The 21,858-nt window shown below is 32.0% G+C and overlaps 1 protein-coding gene across 2 annotated transcripts in view; it reads left to right on the plus strand.

Annotated features, from left to right (window-relative positions):
- Positions 1-21,858, plus strand: part of LOC142321006 (phospholipase B1, membrane-associated-like) — a 217,256-nt gene that overhangs the window by 111,756 nt on the left and 83,642 nt on the right. For both annotated transcript variants that reach the window (XM_075358998.1, XM_075359000.1), the window contains exon 4: positions 11,668-11,894. In XM_075358998.1, coding sequence (XP_075215113.1) covers positions 11,668-11,894 — 227 coding nt within the window. The remainder of the gene's footprint in view (positions 1-11,667; positions 11,895-21,858) is intronic.

Genomic DNA, 21,858 nt, shown 5'->3' on the forward strand with positions numbered 1-21,858 from the left:
GTTTTCGTAAATTATTTACAATTTATTTAAATCTATTTTTTTGTTAAAATATTTTAAATGTCTCATTAAGGTAAAGACTTAAAAAAATGCCAATTTTTTAGTTTTTTCTTGACCGATCAGTATATTTTCCAGTTTTAGATATAGCTACCATAGCAACATATATCGCTATAGTCGGGAAAGTAATAAGTAAATAAAAAGATTATTTATATTAATATTAAATTCAAGGGCTTTATAACATAATAAATACAAAGTAAATTTATAAATTCACTGAAAATAATTTTTCACTACAAATAGATATACATACAAAATAAAATAGATATACATCTTACTCATTTTTTCAAGTTTTTATAATCAATCGATTTTAAAATCTTTGTCATTATTACAAGACTGTATAGAATCTACATTAAAACTAATAAAATCAATTATAAAAACTAAAAAACACGATTGCCAAAAATTAAACAGATTGAACTAAAAAAACGAAAAACAAAGTATGGAAATAAAGGACTAATCATCGTTATGCAAATTTAATTAAATAAAATAATGGATGACCAATCATCTTTCAGACAGTCTTAATTTGTTTAAATATATTTTTTACGTTGCAGAAATAGCAGGCATTTAAGATTTTCTAAAGATTAAATTTTCATCAAGTCATAAGCCTTAATTCTTCTAAGAAAAGGTTGTAATTTTCTACGAAAGGGATGAAAATAATCATTCAAAATTGATTATAATTTGTTAATCTATATTAATTGGTAATAATCATTAGAGCCGGGGAGCTGTGATTAGTAATTGTTCTATATTAAATAGCTATGAGTAGTAATTATTCGATATTAAAGGTCCCCTCTGACTGCATTTAAATATTTTCGTTGAAGGACAAAATTTTCTTATCGATATAAGATCTGGTGAGAACTTAATGATTAAGACAACCTTTGATGCTGCTATTTCTAACACATGAAAAAAATATATAAAAAAATTAAAACTGTCTGAAATTTGACGTTATTTAGTCCTTTATTTACATACCTTGTTTTCTTTTTTTTTAGTTTGATTTATTTTTTTTTAGTTCAATTTATTTATTTTTTATTTTTTTGGCAGTCGTATTTTTTAATTTTTATAATTTTTTTTAATTTAATACTTTTTACTGTCATCGAAAAAATTTCACGACTCGAAAACTTATGAATGTAATGTATTTAACGTACCGAGCCAAATAAGGAAACTGTAAACATTTCATTTTATTTATTTAATTGGCGTATACCAATCTAAACTTACAAATTTCCCAAGCGACTGAGTTCCTCGAGAAACTTCTATCGTGCGAATCATATAGTAATTTTCTGGGATCCAAACAACTAATGGCTAAACTCTCCCATTGTCTTACGCGATATAACGGTGAAAAGGAGACGATTTATAAACATTGGGAATTGTGAAACATTCTGATAAATTTAAATATCTTGGGATAACATTAACATCTGATGGAAGAGAGGAAGGTCAAGGAGGATCTGGGGTCATGCTGTGGTAAAGAGTATGGAAGAGCGTGGTTTGCTGAACGAAGTGAACCATGATAGGGAGGCTTGGAGAGTAGAATGCGGAAAGTGGCCGTAAAGGCTGTAAAAAACTTCTAAATAATAATAAATACAAACATTACCTAAAGTGTTAACAATATGTAGACTACGAGATATTCCTTTTAAAGCTTTATCAAATGAACCTATTTAGAAATTTAAGTTTAAAATTTAAAGTTTTTAGAAAATATAAAAATAATAATAACAGTAAAATAAATGATAAATACTAGAAGGTTTCAAAAATATGACTGTGTTAAATTTTACGCATTAAAAATATACGTATAAAAATTTATTAAAATTATATGTGCATTTCTTTTGAGAAATAAACCTTTTTGAATTTTGCAATTTTAAATCTATATGTAATAATTAAATGTTTTATTATAAAAGCTGTTTTTTTCGATTTTAAGACAAGACAGAAAAAGTTTCAAGATTTTAGATCAAATAAAATTGAAATTTTCTGGAAAAAAAACAACTAATAAAAAAAAAAGTAATTACTAATGGTAAATAACCTGTTCAATGAAGCGTTTGTATGATGAATTCTTTAAAGTGTACATTTATTTAGATGAATTTTTTTAACATTTTTTGAATGAACAGTTGTAATATTTGAGCAATGTATAAAAAAAAAAATTACGGTGGATAACGAGAAGAGCTTTGAAACGCAGTTACGCTTTTTTTAATAGTTTTTATTAAAACCGATGCCGATTTTAAAAACATACCACGCAAGAGTACATTTGAGGGTGTGCTCTTAAAATACCAGGTGATTTAAAAAGGACAACTTTAAAAGCACATAAAATTTTAATGAGATAACTTACAGATTCGGTTGAGGTTTCTAGAATAACATCAAATTTTTCCAACATTCACTTTGGTTTGATATGGCTTCCACTTGTAATGCGACATGCAACTGGAGACCCGCCTGAAGTCGATTTCATTCCAGACTGTAGTCAGCAAGTTGGACGTTATCTTGCAGATACGGCGTTAATTCAAAGTCTTAGCTCAATAATATCAGCAGGCAAAGCTGGTACATAAATCCGATCTTTAATGAAATCCCAAAAGAAAAAAATCTAATGGGATAAAATCTAGGGATCAAGATGGCGATACAATTGTACCTTTACGACCAATCCACTGACCTGGGAATCGAGTATCAAGACTTCTAGACAGCTGTACAGAAATACAGTATTGCTGATAGATATGGCGTCCTTCTTGGTCATCATCGTCTAACTGAGGAATCAGAAGATTTTGAAGCATGTCCAGATAAACGATACCATTTTTTGTTGCCACCTTGAAGAAGAACAGGCCGTACAGTCTTTGCTTGCTTAAAACATAAAAATCATTGACCTCAGAGTTATCACGAATGTGCTGCAAATGAGAATTTTCGCTACCCCATATTCTGCAATTACGGGTGCTTGCCTTGCCACTGAGAGAAAAGTTGACTCATCACTCATTGTACACAAGTGTATCGTTGTCTGCAATTCGATTCTTCACTTCCATACAAAACTGAAACCGAACAACTTTTTCGTCATTTGTAATGAGTTGAATCACGGTTAGTTTGTATGGTTTCAAGTGTATGCCTTTATGTAATACACGCCAAGCAGTCGTTTGTGGAATGCCAGTTTCAGTTGACGAACGTCGAGTTGATTTCTTTGGACTACGTGCAAAGCTTTCTCTGAGTTGTTCCACAGCAGCTTCAGGGACGCGTGGGCGTCCTGGTGTTTTTGTATGTTTTATAGAACAACCTGTGTCAACGAAGGTTTGGGGCAAAGTGTAAATTGTATGCCTACTAGGAGGCTCTCTACCGTACCCTCTACGAAAATTACATTGAACTGCGGTTGCTGACTGCAAATCGTGAAACCAAAACACACAACGAGCACGTTTCGCACCAGTAAATATATCTATTTTTAACAACATTGGTGGCCGAATTCGGTACTAATGAAATACGAGTCAAAACTTGTGTTTTGCTATGAAATGACACCTCGACCGAATCTGTAAGTTATCTAAATAAATTTTTACATGCTTTTAAATTATGAAGTCATTTTCGAATCACTTGTGGTGTGAACAAAGATTAGAATGTTAACAAAATAGTTTGAAAATATTTTTGTAAAATTGGCTTTGAAATTTTACATAGTAATAATGTTACTTTGAAAATGTAAATATGAATAAATTCGGCTTTGAGTGAATACTGTAGAAGTGAATATTGGCTACAAAAAGTCAATTCATATAAAAAAAAATGATAATGAAAATATCTATGATGAAAGATTTGCCTATGTGTAGAAGACAAGAAAGATTATTGGGTAAGCAGTGAAAGAAAAATAAGTTTTAACTGAACGTGAATAGATACATTATGATCATGTGGAAAGTGAATAAGAGTAATAATGTTGTCGAATAGTCAGGTAAAAGACACAATACAATAAACGATCGTCAGTATTCAATACGGATTCTCGTTCGTAATAATTTTGTCAAATCCTACAATATTATAAAGGATTTAAGGACGTAGAAACCTGCAAAGTACAGAACAAAGTAAAAAAAAGATTAAAATCATTTGAAGTATGACTGTAAAGAAAAATGGAAAGAATTTTGTGAAGCTAAAAATAATTAACAAAGTAATTATAAGAGTAGAAAACTATTGTTAGATTTTTTTCTGAAACAGCGATTAAAAGAATTATAAATTGCCAGTACAGTTTTATAGAACCAAAAGAAATTATTTAACTGAAAAATAATCGAGAGAAATTTTTATGGAATAAAAAATCTGATGTGGGCATCACATGTGACTAACTTGTTTGCCTATTAGATTAGAAAAACACATTTTTTTAAAAAAATGAGTACATAAAATTTTATTTCATTAATAACTTTTGATACTTTTTCTTTTTTTTTATTGTTGTTGAATTATTATTTATTGTAAAAGTTTTTTTTTTGCAATCAAAAGTTAATAATTATTAATAAATCAATATATTTAAATTAAAAAAAAAAAAATTAAAAAAAAAGGAAATGAATTTGGATTTGAACCGATGCGTCTTTTCCTTGTAAGATCCAAATATTTCATTATTTAAAATTTTATTTGGCTATAACTCTGGAACCAATGAATATATGTACCACCTATGATACATCGATGAAAAGCTATCAATGAGGGCTTATTACTGCAGTTAAGAAAAAACCGAAAATCCAATTTTTTGGGATTTTGGGCTTTTTTAGATACTTTTGGTCCGTTTAATTGCAATAAAAATGGGAGGTGCACAATTAGATGTTACAACAATCCTAATTCCAAAATTTCAACTTCCTACGACTAATTGTTTTTGAGTTATGCGAGATACAACGTACATAAGTACGTACGTACGTACGTACAGACGTCACGCTGATACTAGTCAAAATGGATTCAGGAATGGTTTAAATGAATATTTCTGTTAAAATCTGAAATCCGACATTTTTTGCGATTACAATACTTCCTTTACTTTGTGCAAGGAAGTAAAAAGTTTGAACATAGCAAATGGATGAAAATAATTTGTGATATTGAGACGCCCAATGCAACAAACAGGCTGGAAGAATCCCTATAGTGATATGTTAAGGGCAAATATTGGATATGGTTAGTTAATGGTTGTTTTTAAGTGGAAAAGATAAACTTTTAGCTTTAGCATTAATATTTAATTTAATATATCATTACGCCTGGAATACTTATCTACTGGAAATTAGAAAAAAAATCCACTCAGGAAAAAACTCGGTAAACCTTTTAATGTTTCGTGCATTTTCAGTAAAACCACTAAACGTTAAACGGTATTTTTTGCAGGAAATATTCCGACTTCAGTAAAAATTGACTTTTTTTGAATGACAATTTTTTACCTTGATATACTAAAATATAACGAAACTGCAATAAACTGACAACGAAACCTTTCTAAAGCAAAAATTGAATAAATTTTCCAAAATATGAAATTGTTTGTTATGAATAACTTCGGATAAATAATGTATTACAAATGGCTGTTGAAAAAAGACTTCGATTATTAATTTTTGAAAACTACGCTTACACTGGGTGAGAAATGATGAATATGACTTTTTGAGTTGTTCTATTAGAATGGAAGAAGTCTGATACATAACATTGTTTAATATAGTGTTTGAAGTTTAACTATCAGTGGCCAAGGAGAACTGGTCCATATAATATTTTGCGTTTGCCTTTTAAACGTTAATTGAGTGTAACGTGTTTATACATGTTTAAATTAGATTTCACAAAAACTGAATGTGCCTTGACATGAACAAATCCCCTCACGAAATTTTACAGTGTCCTATAAATTTCCATACATAGAAAAAATAAACATTTGTTTATGAAAGCCATTATGTGTCAGGAAAAGATACAAAACATAAATCATTTCTCAATAAGTCATTACAAATGACTTATTGTCACTTGTTATGACGTTAGTGATACGAGCCATAAGATGATTTATAAATTTGTATCTTCTCCTGATATACAGCGGTCTTCATAACAAAAAAAATAAAAAAAAAAAATTTTTTTCCTATGTTTGGAAACTTATGAAACATCAACAAAATGCTCCGCGTTTTTTGTTGTTTTCGATTGGTTTTTTTGGTTTTTACATTGATTTGGTGGACTGGAACTTTAAGTGGATTGGACAAGGAATACGGACTACCATTTTTGAGTTATTTGGTTACGGACTTATCAAGTTTTTTTATAGTTTTTTGTTCTCATTAGTGAGATCAATATTTTTGTGCTTTTTACTCGCTAAATCCCAGATATTATAGTGTGTTAAAGTGCTGGTGACGTTTATCAATAACGAAAAGACTACCAGTGTGTATAAAAAGTGAGTAAACTTATTGTACAATAACTTTTTAAAAGTTTTTTGAGGTTATAATAGAGCTTATAATAGCAAATTATTCTAAGTTATTCGACAGGCTAATACCAGTCTGAAATTAACTGTAAACAAGGACTTAGGAATTTTTTTCGTATATTAGTAGTTATGCGAGTGAAATTTTTCTAAGTCCTTAGACTAGTTTTTATTAGGGAATTCTTTGTTCCTTAATAATTTCTGAACCACTCGTCCTACATCCCTCATCACAAGTTATAAATCCATCCCAAAAAAGTTTCCTACCCCCTGACCCCGTTCCCACCAAATTTTGGAACCTATTTTTGGGTTGATACATTTTGGCATGGAGATTGACGTCCAGATCTGGAGGCGTGTTGGCGGTGGAGTCGGATTCAACACTAGCGATTGGTGCCTATGTGTCTCCAAACTGTGACATACCTGAATTTACTAGAAGACTAGACATAATACAAGGAGTAGTAAATAACGCTAGGAAGAAAGTCATTATTCTAGGTGATTTCAATAGTAAATCGATTGCAGCAGGGAGCGCATACACCAATCGCAGAGGTGAGATCCTTACGGATATGATGGGGGCAATTAGATGTCATTGTGTAAATGATGACACCCCTACATATGAGGCGAGAGGACACTAGTCAGTCTTGGACTTAACAATCATAGACGATAGATGGAGTAGGGAACACTGGGACTGGCGAGTGTTACCACATGATGTGGCGAGTGACCATCATGCCACTATGATTACCATAAAAGGCTCAGACTATGTGACTAGAGAGAAAATGCCCTATAATAGTTTTACAACGGAACAGATCGAGATCATAATCGATAGAATGGCCGAAAGAATTATCAACATAGAGAATCTGACACCAGTTGCCCTGACTAACGTTATAAGACAAGAAATGGGCAGAGTAGCTCACAGAAGAGCTAATAGACACTCAGTGTATTGCTGGAATATGGAGATTGAAACACTGAGAGGGCTCCTACAATCGCGCAGAAGAAGGAAGCAGAGACTCAGAATGCGAGGCGGACAGGAGTACGAGGAGGCATCTCTGGCTTATAAAGAGACCAGACGGGCCTTAAACAAAGCTATTCGTATGTCTAAGAAAAAACAATGGCACAGACTCTGCGAGGAGTTAGACGGAGACACCTGGGGACAGGCAGACAAAATAATCACTAAGCGATTTGGAAGGCGTCTACCCGTATTAAATAATGAGCAGGTAGAACAACAAATTAATGAGCTATTCCCCGGTAGAGTAGAAACTGCAGGAAATGTTATAGATTGCGAACCCAGACGCTTCTCGTTCAGACGTTCTCGTTCAGTCGTTCAGACGTTCTCTGAACTGCACTTGGCTGTAGCACAACTGGGTAATAGGAAGAGCCCGGGTCCAGACGGAATTCCAGCGGCACTCCTTAAAGGGCTGATAAAGAGAATTCCTTATGAAATGCTTGATGTTGCCAGCCACGGATTAGAAAACAAGACATTTCTAGGAATCTGGAAGGAATCTAGGGTGGTGTTCCTCCCAAAAGGCACAAATGACAATGGAGAACCTTTACAGACCATTGAGTCTTTTAAATACAATGGCGAAGGTAGTGGAGAAGATGCTCACTGGCCGAATCTTTAAGGAACTTGAGGAAGGTATAGGCATTAGTGGAAATCAGTTTGGATTCATGAAGGGTCGTTCGACGATACAGGCGGCGACAAAGGTGATCGACTGGGCTAAGGATCGGACTAGGAGCGGCACATGGAGAACGAGGCGTATTCCCCTATTCATAGCTTTAGATGTAAAAAATGTATTCGGTTCTATCAAGTGGGAATCAATAAATAGGGCATTAGTGGAAAAAGGTATCAGTCCTTATTTAAGAAGGCAGATAGGGGAATACCTCTCAAATAGAGAATGCTTGGTTGAGACGCAGAGTGAGTGCCTATGTTTCAATATTTATGGCGGTGTGCCACAGGGGTCTGTACTGAGACCCTTACTCTGGATACTGGCCTTCGATGGGATATTAAGACTAGACTATCAGGATGGGGTACAAGTAATTGCCTATGCCGATGACCTGGCGATACTCATCAAGGGTAAAACAACTGTCGATGTACAAGAGAGTGCTAACAACACGTTACGGACGATAGATAATTGGTTGAAAGAGAGGGGACTCCAGCTGGCAATAGAAAAATGTAAATATATTATGTTCACAGAGAAGAGGATTTTAGACCGTCCGGCCATCCAAATTGGAAACCAACAAATAACAGAGGTCGAAAAGATTAAATACCTGGGTGTGACTTAATGAGAGGAATTGCCGGTTCACCCAGCATATAATAGACATATGTGCCAAAGGTGAACAGATGACTAAGAATTTGAATATAATAATGTCTTCGCAGAGAGCTCCAAGACCCTCTAAGAGAAGGGCGATAGCGTCCACAGTGACATCCATGATGTTATATGCAGTACCAGTGTGGTGGCACTCAGTCAGGGTTAAAAGAAATTTGAACAGACTGGTTAGTACTCATAGGAGGCTGTTGCTGGGGGTTGTTTCAGCTTACAGGACGGTCTCCTATGAGGCGTTGTGCGTGTTGTCAATTGCTCAGCAATAGACTTAATGGCCCTAAATAGAGTCGAGAGGGCGCAATGCCTCGAAGCAAAAGATAGACTTAGACATAGATGGCAAAATAGATGGCAGGAGGATGGACCAGCCAAACGCCCGAAGGAGCTGATTCCAGATCTGGCACTATGGTTAGACAGGAAACATGGTGAGTTAAATTATCATATCACGCAGTTTTTTACAGGTCATGGCAATTTCAATGAGTACCTCCATCGTGTTGGAAGAAGGCCAGGTCCAGAATGTATGTACTGTGAGAGAATTGACAATGCAGAACACACACTTTTCTGCTGCATTGGCAATTCCTCCACTTTTAATTGCCCACCTAGGTGGGCAATTAAAAGTGGAGGAATTAAAAGAAGGAACTGTGGCACAATAGGATTGAGCCCAGCAGAGGTCCTAGAGCACATGTTGAGGAGCGAAATAAACTGGAAGAAGGTTACGGAATTTATAGTAGCAGTATTAACAGAGAAGGATATAGATGAAAGGCGACTAGGTTACTAGTGTAGAATAGGGTAGGGTGGGCAGCCTCAGTGGTGTGAGACGGCACGCTGAGGGGTGTCATTCTCAATGATCCACTGAGGACTCCAAGGGTTTAGATAGGTTCTGATGAAGCAGAAGTGTAAGAAAAGACCCGGTGCCACGTTACGGCTATTCGAGGTATGTCGTGGTTACCAAATGGGCAAACAGAAAATCACTCAAAAGAGCTGACACCGGCGAGCCGACCTGCCATCTGCCGGCGGAGAGGCTCGTTAGAGTTTACCAGACACTCACCTGGGTGGCGCAATACCAACCAGTCGGACCGGCCCAGGGGAGTAGAGTGGAAAAAAACAAAAATAATCTTATATTTCAATTTCAAGATGACAAAAAATTTCAAACACTGGAAGTTTATTATATAAATTTGTTGGATCAACGATAAGTGTTTGGAAAATGTTGAAAGGATGAGACAAATTGCTCAGCAATTTTTATTCATAATGATGAAGATATTGGATAAAGCTTACGGTGAGTACTTGATAAAGTTTTATTTTCATCCGTATAAAGGTCAGACTGTTCAGATGTCCTTGGTGGCAGCTCTGGTGACAAAATTCGATAATAATGAAGTACGTAAGTCAAATCTTTATATATTTTCCTAAGATATGAGAAATCAATCGAACCTGTAAGTTATCTTAATAAATTATTATATGCTTTTAAAGTTTTGAAGTCGTTTTTGAATCACCTGCTATTTTATCCAACATATAATAAGGAATGATTATTTGTATTTTTGTTGCCGACTTGCCAATTACGTTGAATACAATCGCTGCAACGTCTGCTGACAATACTGCAATTCTTGCTGTACATGATAATCCAGCTACTGCATCTCATTATATTCAAGATTATCTCATTCTTGTCGAATCCTGGCTTACAAGTTGGAAAATAAAAATAAATGAAACAAAGTCGAAGCACGTCACATCCACCCTTCGAATGGAAAGCTGCCCAACTGTTTCTATCTTTAATACTTCAATTCCAAATTCTCAAGAATGTAAGTATTTAGATTTTCATCTTGATCGCCGCCTTACTTGGCTAAAACATATCAGATCTAAGCGAATATAGTTAGATCTAAAGTTTAAAAACATGTATTGGCTAACAGGGCACAGATTTCGGATCTCGTAGAAAATAAAGTATTGATTTGTAAATCCACCTTGAGACCAATTTGGACTTACGGGCTTCAATTGTGGGGTGTAGCAAGCAATTCCAATACTGACATACTTGAACGTTATCAGACAAAAACATGCGAAAAATGTTAAACATACCTTGGTATATAAGCAATAACCTCATATATAATGACATTAAATTATAAACCGTTATGCAAGAAATCTCTCTGGTCAGTCAACGATATCAAAATCGTTTGGGTCGGCATCCAAATTATATGACAGTCAATTTATTGGATAATACTATCAGCGATTTTTCAAGATTAATGAGAAACGATATCCTTGATTTGACATATCGATTTAATTAAGTGGTTTTATTTCCAGCTTTACGAAGTTCTCTTCAATTTCATTTCTTTTCTTTGTTAACTTTTAATTTACAAACCACTGGGTTTTTAGCTTCTTAATGTTCATTCCAAATTTAGTTTATTTACTTATTGTTCAATTTTATCTCTGAATAGATTTTAATGTTAATGTAACGTTAAAATAAAAAATAATTCTGAATAATTTTAATCAAAATACGAAATTCACTTAATAATTCTGAAAATAAAATGTATATTTGTTTGTACTGATTGAATAACGTAATATAAAGAAACAATTTATTAAAGACGAAATTAACCATATCAACAAAATTTGTGGTATCAATAAAATAATTGTAACTAACTATAAGGTTAATTTATATTGAACTACATTAATACAAATCACAGTAAATAAACTTTTCTGTAAACAATAGTTTTTCATTTAAAACAATAAATTCGGTGAAATCACCGTACCACACCAGGTGTAGTAATCAGTAAATTAAGTGTAGAATATGAATTTTATAAATTCTATATATTATGGTATTGGTACACCATAATGTTTGAGATTTATATAATTTTATCTTAAAATGAAGAGTAAATATCTAAAGTAAGAAAACAAATAATATGTTATTATTTATTTAATAATAACATTTTTATAATTATGACATAAATAATATTTTAGTTAATAGATATAATTTTATTTATTTATTTATTTTTTTTATTTTAGGAGGTCAAGGAACATGGAGAGAATACTTAACTCTTCCCAATATATTAAAAGAATTCAATCCAGGATTAGCTGGCTACTCTGTAGGTAAAGGAGAATTTTTAGCACCAAATTCACACATGAATGTAGCAATACCAGTTTCTGCTGACTATGATGCATTTCGACAAGCTAAAATGCTTGTAAGAAAAATGAAGAAAGATAAACATGTAAATTTTTATGAAGACTGGAAGGTATCATTTTCATTATTTAATTTTTAAATATTATTTTCATTGATTAATTGCTTTCTCATAATTAAGAAATTAAGATAAGTTAATGACGTTGTGCTTTAGGCAGAAACAAAAAAATGAATTACAAAAGATAGCGAAAGGCATGGATTTATTGTAATGAGAGAAATTCAAGTTGAAAGTAAATAAGAGTAAACAAAGGTAATTAAATGTAATTATGAGGAGAAAAAAAAGAGAAATTAAAAATCAAAAAAGGGAAATATAACTTGTCAATTATAGAATTTTTCAATTTATTTAGGTAAGAAAATTACTATCTTGGACGAAGTAAGTCAGACATCAAATGCGAACCGGTATAACAAGGAGACCTTTTGTGGTCTAAAGACTGCTAGTATTATCGTAGATCTAAGAATTAGAAAAAAATTCTGAAAGTATTTTTCTGAATTGAAGATCTGTAGGGTAGATAGAGAAAAACAGATAGGAAAAGAATAGAAATTTTAAAATACAGTGTCACAAAAAGATGTTTAAAATTAAGTGGATCGATAACATTTGAAAATTTTTAAGAAAAATAGTAGAGGAGAGAAGTGCGGCTAACTCTTATAGAGACGAATAGGACAGAACTTAATAGACAGAAAGAACTTAATGAAGAACAGAATACAGAACAAGAATATAGAACAGAACTTAATGAAGACTACGTTTAGATTACATACACATATATAAACTGATGCTGATGTTTCAAAAAAGTCACAATAACTGATCAATTATTAAAATCAATTAATATTATTTAGGAGCTAATATTGTCTACCTGTAAGTACATTTTATACAAATGATAACTGCTAAATAAAATGGAAAATGCATCCCTCACAAGGATAATCCCTTAAACCTGGATTAAACTTGCCAAAGGATAGTATCCAAAAAATTGAAGGCTTTAAAATAGGGATAAAATGTTGAAAACCAAAGAAATATGTATTAAACCGATGCCTACTACATTTTCTAGAAGATAATCGAGATTGTTTGCAGTTTCCCTGCAATCTATTGTCATATCAGTGGCTAAACGTCGACGCTGATTTAGATTTATATACCCAAACTACTTTTCTTTAACAGACGATACTTTAAAATTAATAGAGAGAATTAGGGGTCCAAAACGATTGGTAGCATAAATCCTGTAAACCTGTATTACATGTGAGTTTGAATTTATTGTAACTAAAATTAAAATGATGTTAAAGAACAATTTAGATCCGGAGTAACAGTGCAAGTTGAAAAGATAAAGTAGCTACGATTTGCTGATGATACAGTAATTTTAGCTGACAGTAAAAAAGATTTAGAAGAAACAATGAATGGCATGGATGAAGAGTCCTACGCAAGAACGACTGCATGAAAATAAACAGGAACAAAATGAAAGTAATGAAATGTACTAGAAAAAAATGTAGATGGACCATTGAATATGAAAAAAGGAAGAGAAAAGATTATGGAGGTAGAAAAAGTTTGTTATTTGGGAAATAGAATTATTAAAGATGGACGCAGCAGATATATAAAATGACGAATATCGCAGGCGAAAAAAAACTTTCAGTCAGAAATATAATCTGATTACATCAAAAATCAATTTAAACGGTAGGAAAACATTTTTGAAAGTATGTTTGGAACGTAGCTTTACATGGAAGTGAAACTTGGACGATTGGAGTACCTGAGAAGAAAAGATTAGAAGCTTTTGAAATGTGGGGTGCTATAGGAGAATGTTAAAAATCAGATGGGTGGTTAAAATGACAAATGAAGAGGTGTTACGGCAAATGGATGTTGAAAGAAGAATTTGGAAAAATATAGTTAAAAGAACAGAAAGACTTATAGGCAAAAATATTAGGCCATCCTGGAATAATCGCTTTGATATTGGAAGAACACGTAGACGGGAAAAATTATGCAGGCAGACAACGTTTAAAATATGTAAAACAAATTGTTAGGGATTAGGATGTAGGAGATATAATGAAATAAAACGACTAGCACTAGATAGGGAATCTTGGAGAGCTGCATAAAACCAGTCAAATGAATGAAGACAAAAAAAAATAAAAATTTAATATTCTGTTCAATATTTGTAGTTAAAAGTCACTTTAAACTTTCAGTTTCATTCAAAAACTACTTTTTAGTTTGTGTATGTTTAATAATCAGAACATAATATTTACCACCTGGAAAGATTAACTGATTAGAAGCGGTCAGATTCCCCAGAAGTTACAATCGATCCTCCCCTAATTCAGAGATTAATGATGTAAAAATTTATTCCGAAAATTTAGTTGGACAAATTTGATCAAAGTAAGGTATTGATCCTAATGTGCAGGTGTAAAACAATATTCTTCAACTGAACTGTTACTCGTTATTGTGTAAACTAATTAATAGTAATTTAAATTCAATATTTTCACTTAATTGCATAGAACGCTACTCTTCCTTTACTTACACTATTGTGCTGGTTAACGGGGAATATGGTTGTTATGTTCTCTTATTAACATCATTCTTGTTGATGTTGGTTCGATCGAAATTTTTCGTCAAAATCCAGTACATATGAATTTTTTGTCCGTTCCAATAATTACAGAACAGTTAAACTCAAAGTTGGGTTGATTATATCACAAATGCAAAAATATGTACAACCTAGCCTAAGCCAAAAAGTTTTGTATAGAAAATTGTTGGGTCCAAAATAAATCAGGATTGATATGGAATTTGCGGTTGTTATACAGCCTTTAATTATTAACAATGCTGCGATGACATTTTACAGCAAGCAATTTAGATGAAAATTGTGAGATAATATGAAAGATTCCCGGGAAAAAACCTATTTAAACAAAATCTGACTACATGGAAATGTTTTTTTATTTCGGGGTCGAAAGGCTAATGTAAAAATCAAGGAGAACGGATAATAATAAAAAAAAAGATGTTCACACATTTAATTTGAAGAAGAAAAAATGTCCGTTTCTTAAATGGCCCCCCTGTAAGTTCTCTTAGTTAAATTTATGTATGTCTTCTCAACGAAAAAGATAAGTTAACTGTTTTCAGCAGTTCTGTTTACGAACAGAAATTCTCTGATATGAAAATAGCAGAACATTTCTGCTACGCTGAAATATATAATGGAGACTTTTTTTAATCTAAGAATGTAATAAAATGCTATCAAAAAATTGTATTAGTTCATCTCAAAATGTCAACTCCTTTGAATGAGAAAAAATTGTACAATAACGATTAAAAAATAAACAAAGTAGCCTGAAAATGATATTTAGCTATTTTTTGTTATTTTTATTTTTTTATAAGAATGTTTATTTGTTTTGATCAGTTTTCCATCACAACTGTAAATCCGTGCATGGCCAAGATTGACATCAGATATTCTCATTTTCCACTTTCGAATGAATGTAAAATATTTTCCCTTTTGTAATGTAAAAAACCAAGTAAACAAATTCTATAAAGGTAAACAAGTTATGAGAATACGGTGAGATGGACATTAAACATGTGTTTACATTAAAGTACACATTAAATTGTACTTTACATTAAAGTGTTTACATTAAATCTTTAAACATTAAAGTACTGGTCAACATATTAAATTAAGTTTCTGCTAGTTTTGCTTTTATCGTTTCCTGGTAGAGCCATCTAGAAAAAAATAGTGCATAAATACATTAAGCACGAGAGAAAATGTTTAGAAAAAGATAAATAAGTAGGTTTTCTGTACTTAAATACAAACAAACTTCGAAATCCCAACTGACTCGCTCTCTGCTGTGTAACCGCATTAAAAAATGCAATAACACCCTTCTGTGGTCGTACACATTTCATACTATGATAGTTTTTTGGAGTCAGTTACACCGTTAAATACTCGTATCAATATGTTTTTTTATCTCATATTTGTTTTTATCAGCGGTATCTTTTCATTAAAGAATTTTTAAAACAATTCTACTCTCTTCTCAACCATAAGATGTACTAAACTTCGTAATTTATGAATCTATAAATTACCATACTTCTTGAAAAAAAAGATGTATTGAAGTTTTACAACAAATCTTGCTTTAAAACTGATAATAAATTTAACATTTTAACAAAAAAGTTTGTAGCTTATTTCGATTTACTTTGTTACTATACATTTGAAAACAATAAATGTTTATTAACTGTATTAAAATATTTCCTGGGCTTGCCAAAACCTTAATTGACTAATACCTTGTATGAGGATTCAACATTAAATCCTTTAGTAAAGGATTTAATGTTGAAATATGAGGAAAGTGGAAGTAATAAAGGAAATGAGGATCTTAAGGTGAATGAAAGAAGTGATGAGAAACGGAAGGAATTGTTACCCATATAAACGGCGTAGAAGGGTCCTGTGGCAAAAACATACAAACATGTAACTGGGATGATATGGCCATCAGGAAAGTAACAATGAAGAGTATGTTGGAAAATTGAAAGCGGGGGAAAGCAAAGTGAGAAACGAAAACCCATCTTACGTTTAAAAGATAACCTTGTCGAGGACCTAGAGAAAGGGAGGTTGAGGTTGAAGAAAACCAGATAGAGAGGAAAGGTGGAAAAGAATTAAACATGGAAACGCTGACCCGATATGACATGGGGTAAGGTAAAGACAATGCAGAAGAAAAAAGAGAGATATAGGGCTAATAAATTGGGAATATCATGTACTAAATTGGGAATATCATGCAAAACTTGGGAATTTCAATACGATCGCGAAAAATCTTTCATATTTGTTGTACCAGGTCAGATGCCATGTTTTGTGATGTTAGTAAGTAGTGTTGAGACGTTCATTCCGAAAATACAAACTAGAAATATACTTTCGTTTCTAAAACAACATTAACAAAGTCCCATTTTAAAGGAGATTTCATTTCTACCTATATTTTTGCGTTTTGAAAATCAAGATTTATCTATTTAAAATTGTATGTATGTTATTAATTATCAAAGGTTTTTTTTTGTAAGATTTGATTTGCCAAAAGTCTTGTCGAGAGTTTTCATGTCCAAATCATTCTTTATATTCGTAATATTAAGATATTTTAGTGGGTAATTTTTCAAAGGTATGAATAAATAAACAGCACCATGCTTCTGATGAATTTTAGAATGAGAATGAGTTTCGTTGTCCTTCATAATAAAATTGTTTTGATAATAATTTTAATACACTATACAATATTGCTGTATTGTAAATGCTGAGGTCTACTTACATTTTCTTCTAGAAAAATTTCTGTAGCTGCTTGAAAATGTTCCTCTAGCACTGAGATGCAAAGTATATTTCCAGTACGATGGCACGCCTCCTCACTTCTCTTGGGTCGCTTCACTCACTTAAATTATCATTTCTCTGAGAACTGAATCGGACGTTAAGATACACACTCTTGGCCACTAAAATCGCTTTATCTATCGCCTTTAGATTTTGCATCTGCGGATGGATGAAAAATATTGTATACAAAACAAAAATACATTCGCGTGAGGAATAAATTGTCCGCATTATGGATGCGACTGAACAACTTAAAGACAGCCGTAATGAATTAAAAAGAACAAAAAAAAGTATAGAAGCGTGCAAATAAATGTGTTGAAAATGTCGGGCTCATTTTGAACATTTATTATAAACTGGTACGTACATTACACTTTGATCTAATGTACTATTTCTAGATAAAATTCAAATTTTTCTAATATCTCTTTGTTTTATTTAACCTTTCTTACACCATTTTTTCAAAATTAAATTCTCTATAAGTGCTGTTTAGAATTTTTATGTATTTTTTATCCATTTAACAAAGTTATTGAACGTCAAACATAAAAAAAGGGAGTTTTAACCCAATTTATTGGTTTATCCCCAGATTTCACAAAAACTACAGTAGATACCTTTTTGGGATCTGTTTTATTCATTTTTTAAGGTTAAATACCATAAGAAATCACTAATTTTGTCCCTTAATTAACGACCTAAAATTTCAGTACGACCTCATTTCACCGGAGAAGCTGAAATCCGAGAGAAATCTTTCACTAGCCGTAACTCGCAAACCAAGCATTTTGTGACACTATTCATATGGACTTTATCCATTATTTTCATAAGTAGAATAGGTTATGAAAGTCCCGGGAGCAGGGCCGGCCCTAGGCGGTAGGCAAGGTAGACAAAAAAAATATGTGCTCCTAGCGGCAAAACCGCCTGAAGTAGAGCGCAAAAATATACACAACCCACAAAAATATATTTCGTTACTTATATCAAGAAAATAATATTATTTACTAGTACAATAATTAAAAGTATATTTAAATTATCTCTGAAAATAGTAAGTTCTAGTTTTAGTTTGTATATTCGATGTCGTTAGCTCGTTAAAATGTAAATTTCTTTTTTTCAATAAAACAATTTTCCATAAATCTGTATTAGTATTATTGTCTTAATTCAGCTATTTGTCATTTTTCTGGTTAACATGGCTCTTTTATAATCTGTGTTTTTGTTTTAATTTTAAAGTTTTTTTGAAGCTTTGGGAGCAGCAGTTTTGAGTTTATTATAGCGGCAAACGCTAGGGCTGGCCATGCCTGGAGAACTTAGTAATGAACCTTGTGTACTTATTATTTTGATTTTTTTTGTGTATTTTCATTATTATATAATACGTACTAAAAGAAATACAAAAAAACAAAAAAATTCTATGTAAGAATTACTTAAATTTTTTATTTGTATTTTCTTTATTATAACATATTAGTAGGCTCTTTAAAAATTTACAATGTATTTAAAAAATACTGTGAACGAGACTAAACATTTCCCAAAAATTTTAATTGTGAATCAGAATATATATATATATATATATATATATATATAATTTTTCTTTTTGCTGGGCCTCTTGAATTTATTTATTTTTTTGAACTTTAATATAGTTTCTTGTTTTTTTTTTATGAAAGAGCAGGCATCATCAGCTATGGTCATTAGCTCAGTGGAAATTGGTAACGTATGGAAAAATGGTTTGGTTTACCAAAGATTCCACATTTCGCATGTCCGGGGATTCGAACCCGGAACTTCCTCACCTGGGCCCCGGGTTCGAATCCCGGTTAGGCATGGCATCTTTTCTTTTGCTTTATTGAGGGTGATAAAATTTTATTTTGCGATTTTATTAATAATAGAATATACTCTTTATTATTATTATGTTTTAATTTTATCATTGATAAAATTGTAAAAAAAAAATGTTATCAAATTCTGATTTTATTTGATTGTGTAACGTGCACTATTATTAATTTATAACTCCGATTAATTAAAATATATTAGGGTTTCTTCACCTGTAAAATTATATAATTAATTATTCTAATTGTCATAGTTCAATATTAACTGTATTAAATATAGACTATATATAATTTTTGTAACAGCAATTTGTTTAAATAAACATGAAAGAGGAAAACTAATTTGATATTCAAATAAAACAAAAAGCCTTACGTCACTGTCGGTTTTAATAAATTATGACAACACTTCTAACAAAACGCAAACAATATATTTTTATTATTAATGAAAAGGAAGAAGAAGAAAACCTTACAATATCTGACCACGAGATTCTGTATCCCCGAAATGGTTGTAATCACTTCACAAATCATCACTTTCCTTTCCCTTTATTCAACTATTATTTAATCGGGCTGACCTCTACGAATTCTGTTCCTCCGACATTCTTTGTCGAAAACTTTCTCCTACTTTGTTTTCTTTTGCAAATCTTCGTTAACATAATCTATCCATATTTTTCTTGGTGTTACTCTAAGTTTTCTTTCTATTATTCAATTATTACTACTATTATTTTAATTATTATTCTTAATGTGTATGTTGCAATCTGTTCAATTAGTGAAGAGTGTTGCTTATTCTTTAATAAAATTACAATAATTTATTGAATATATTTTTTAATTTTTTTCCTAATTTATACGTTACAATCTGTTTAATTAGTGAACAATAAGTAATCCCTACCCCATGGCTCAATGAGATGAGAATGATATGTAAATGAAGTGTATGTAGTTTTGTACAGACTCAGACGTCTATCGAATTGAACCCCAACCACCAAAGTACACTGGTATCCACTGACTAGTATTCATATCCGTATAAAATTAACTAAATTCTACTAGGATCCGCACCTCAGAACCTTCAAATTTGAAAACTAACTGTTAAACAAGTCAGTTTACGACTAGTGAAGCCCGATAGATGGGCATGATTCAGTTATTAATCTTTTGCAATTTTTTTCATCTTTAGTTCCAAAACAATCTTGGTCTACCCTGTTTAGTTCTTCTGTAGTGTTCTAAATAACACGGTATTAGGTGAAGACCAAGTCTTCACTTATTACCGCATTACACAGTGTCTTTTACTATGATTCCTAAAGACTTCTCCTAAGTCGTCCGTATTCTACTTGCAGTAACCTATCACATTAAATATAGTTTAGTGTGACAACACTAACATATAAGTTAGAATAGGAAATAGTAATTCATGATTATTGTCTATTTACATTTCACTAGTATTTCCTTATTATTCATTAAATTTCTAACAGTTTTCCACCTGCAAAACGTTTTTAACATAAAAGTTTTCTAATTCAAAATACTCATGCCTTTTTAATTTTGAACCAGTTTCCTGGCTGATAGTTCCTCTTGTATTTTTCTCTTAATTAATAACTGAATGTTTGTAAAATTTCCAATCCATCTGTTTATGTTTACAAATTCAAGCATTACCAAATTTCATGAGGACTTAAACATTTTTAATTTTTTTTTTCAAATTTTGATGCATTTATAGAATGTAGACGAAGAATTTTATACCTTCCTTTGCGAAAATTATTTTTTTTTTAATGTAATAAAATTAATATTCAAATCATGTTTTTTTTGTTTCAAAATAAAATTTACAATAATAAAGAGACCACAAGTAACATGATCACATAAAAAAATCACATGTTGAAAGGCTTCCATCGAAGCTTCTCACAAATTATACACTAATATTCTTATACATAATATTTAATGTACTCGTAAATACATACATAAAATTAAGTAAGAGAACAGTACCATTGATCGCTCAACACAAAACAAAAAGAGTGAAAGGATTAATAAACAAGAGAAATTATGAAATACTGAGAGAAAGAAAAAGAAAATACAACTAAAATTAATAACAAAAAAATAACTACAACTGAGTGAAATGAAATAATCAGTTGATGGGTAACACTCAGTTGATGCTGCTCAAACTCAAATTACATAAAGTCACCAAGTTCCAATTCCTGGAGTCGTTTTAGGCTTCTAACGTCTTCATTATTGTCTAGATTTCTAGATAACTTCATGATTCACGTGGTTGTCTAGCCGCAGTTCATACTTTGTATTGAATCACTGTACTTCTTCTCGAACATACGGTAAACCCAGATATTATAGTATCTCACTGTTTCTTACGAACCAAGGCGCTTCTGTACGCTTCTCAGTAATTTATTTTAGAATTTATGTATTATCTCGACGTTACTACTGCTTGTAGTACACCAAAGCTGGGTCCCATATAGGTCGAAATCGGTTTCAGAATAGTCGTGTACAACTATTACTTGGTTCTGGGTAGTTATCTGGACTAACGTTTCCCGCAGGCGAAGTATAATAAGTAGTTGTCTGTGTTCTTTGACACTAAGTTGGGAGTTCTTCAGCTCGGTTTTAGGACCTGTCTTATATTCTATCTTCACAGCGGATCTTCCGACATCTGATTATGTCACTGTCGCTTCATTTGCGGGTGACACGGCTATCTTGGCTGACGATGTTGACCCATCTCTAGCTTCAAGTAAGCTACAATCTGAATTTATAAATTGACATTAACAAACTCAACGGATGGCTATTTAGATGGAAGATTAAGATTAATCAAAGAGGTCGAGTCATGTGAAATTGGCAATGAGGAGTGGAGACTGCCCACGAGTCCACCTCGATGATGTTTTCATACTGCATGCTCAAAGTGTACGGTAATTTGGTCTTCATCGTGATCGTCGTCTGACGTGGAAAGTACATGTAAGGGAAAAGAGAAAAGAACTGAGTATTAAGTTTAAGG

Source organism: Lycorma delicatula, chromosome 3 (genome assembly GCF_047948215.1).
Source record: "Lycorma delicatula isolate Av1 chromosome 3, ASM4794821v1, whole genome shotgun sequence".
In the NCBI taxonomy this organism is placed as follows: domain Eukaryota; kingdom Metazoa; phylum Arthropoda; class Insecta; order Hemiptera; family Fulgoridae; genus Lycorma; species Lycorma delicatula.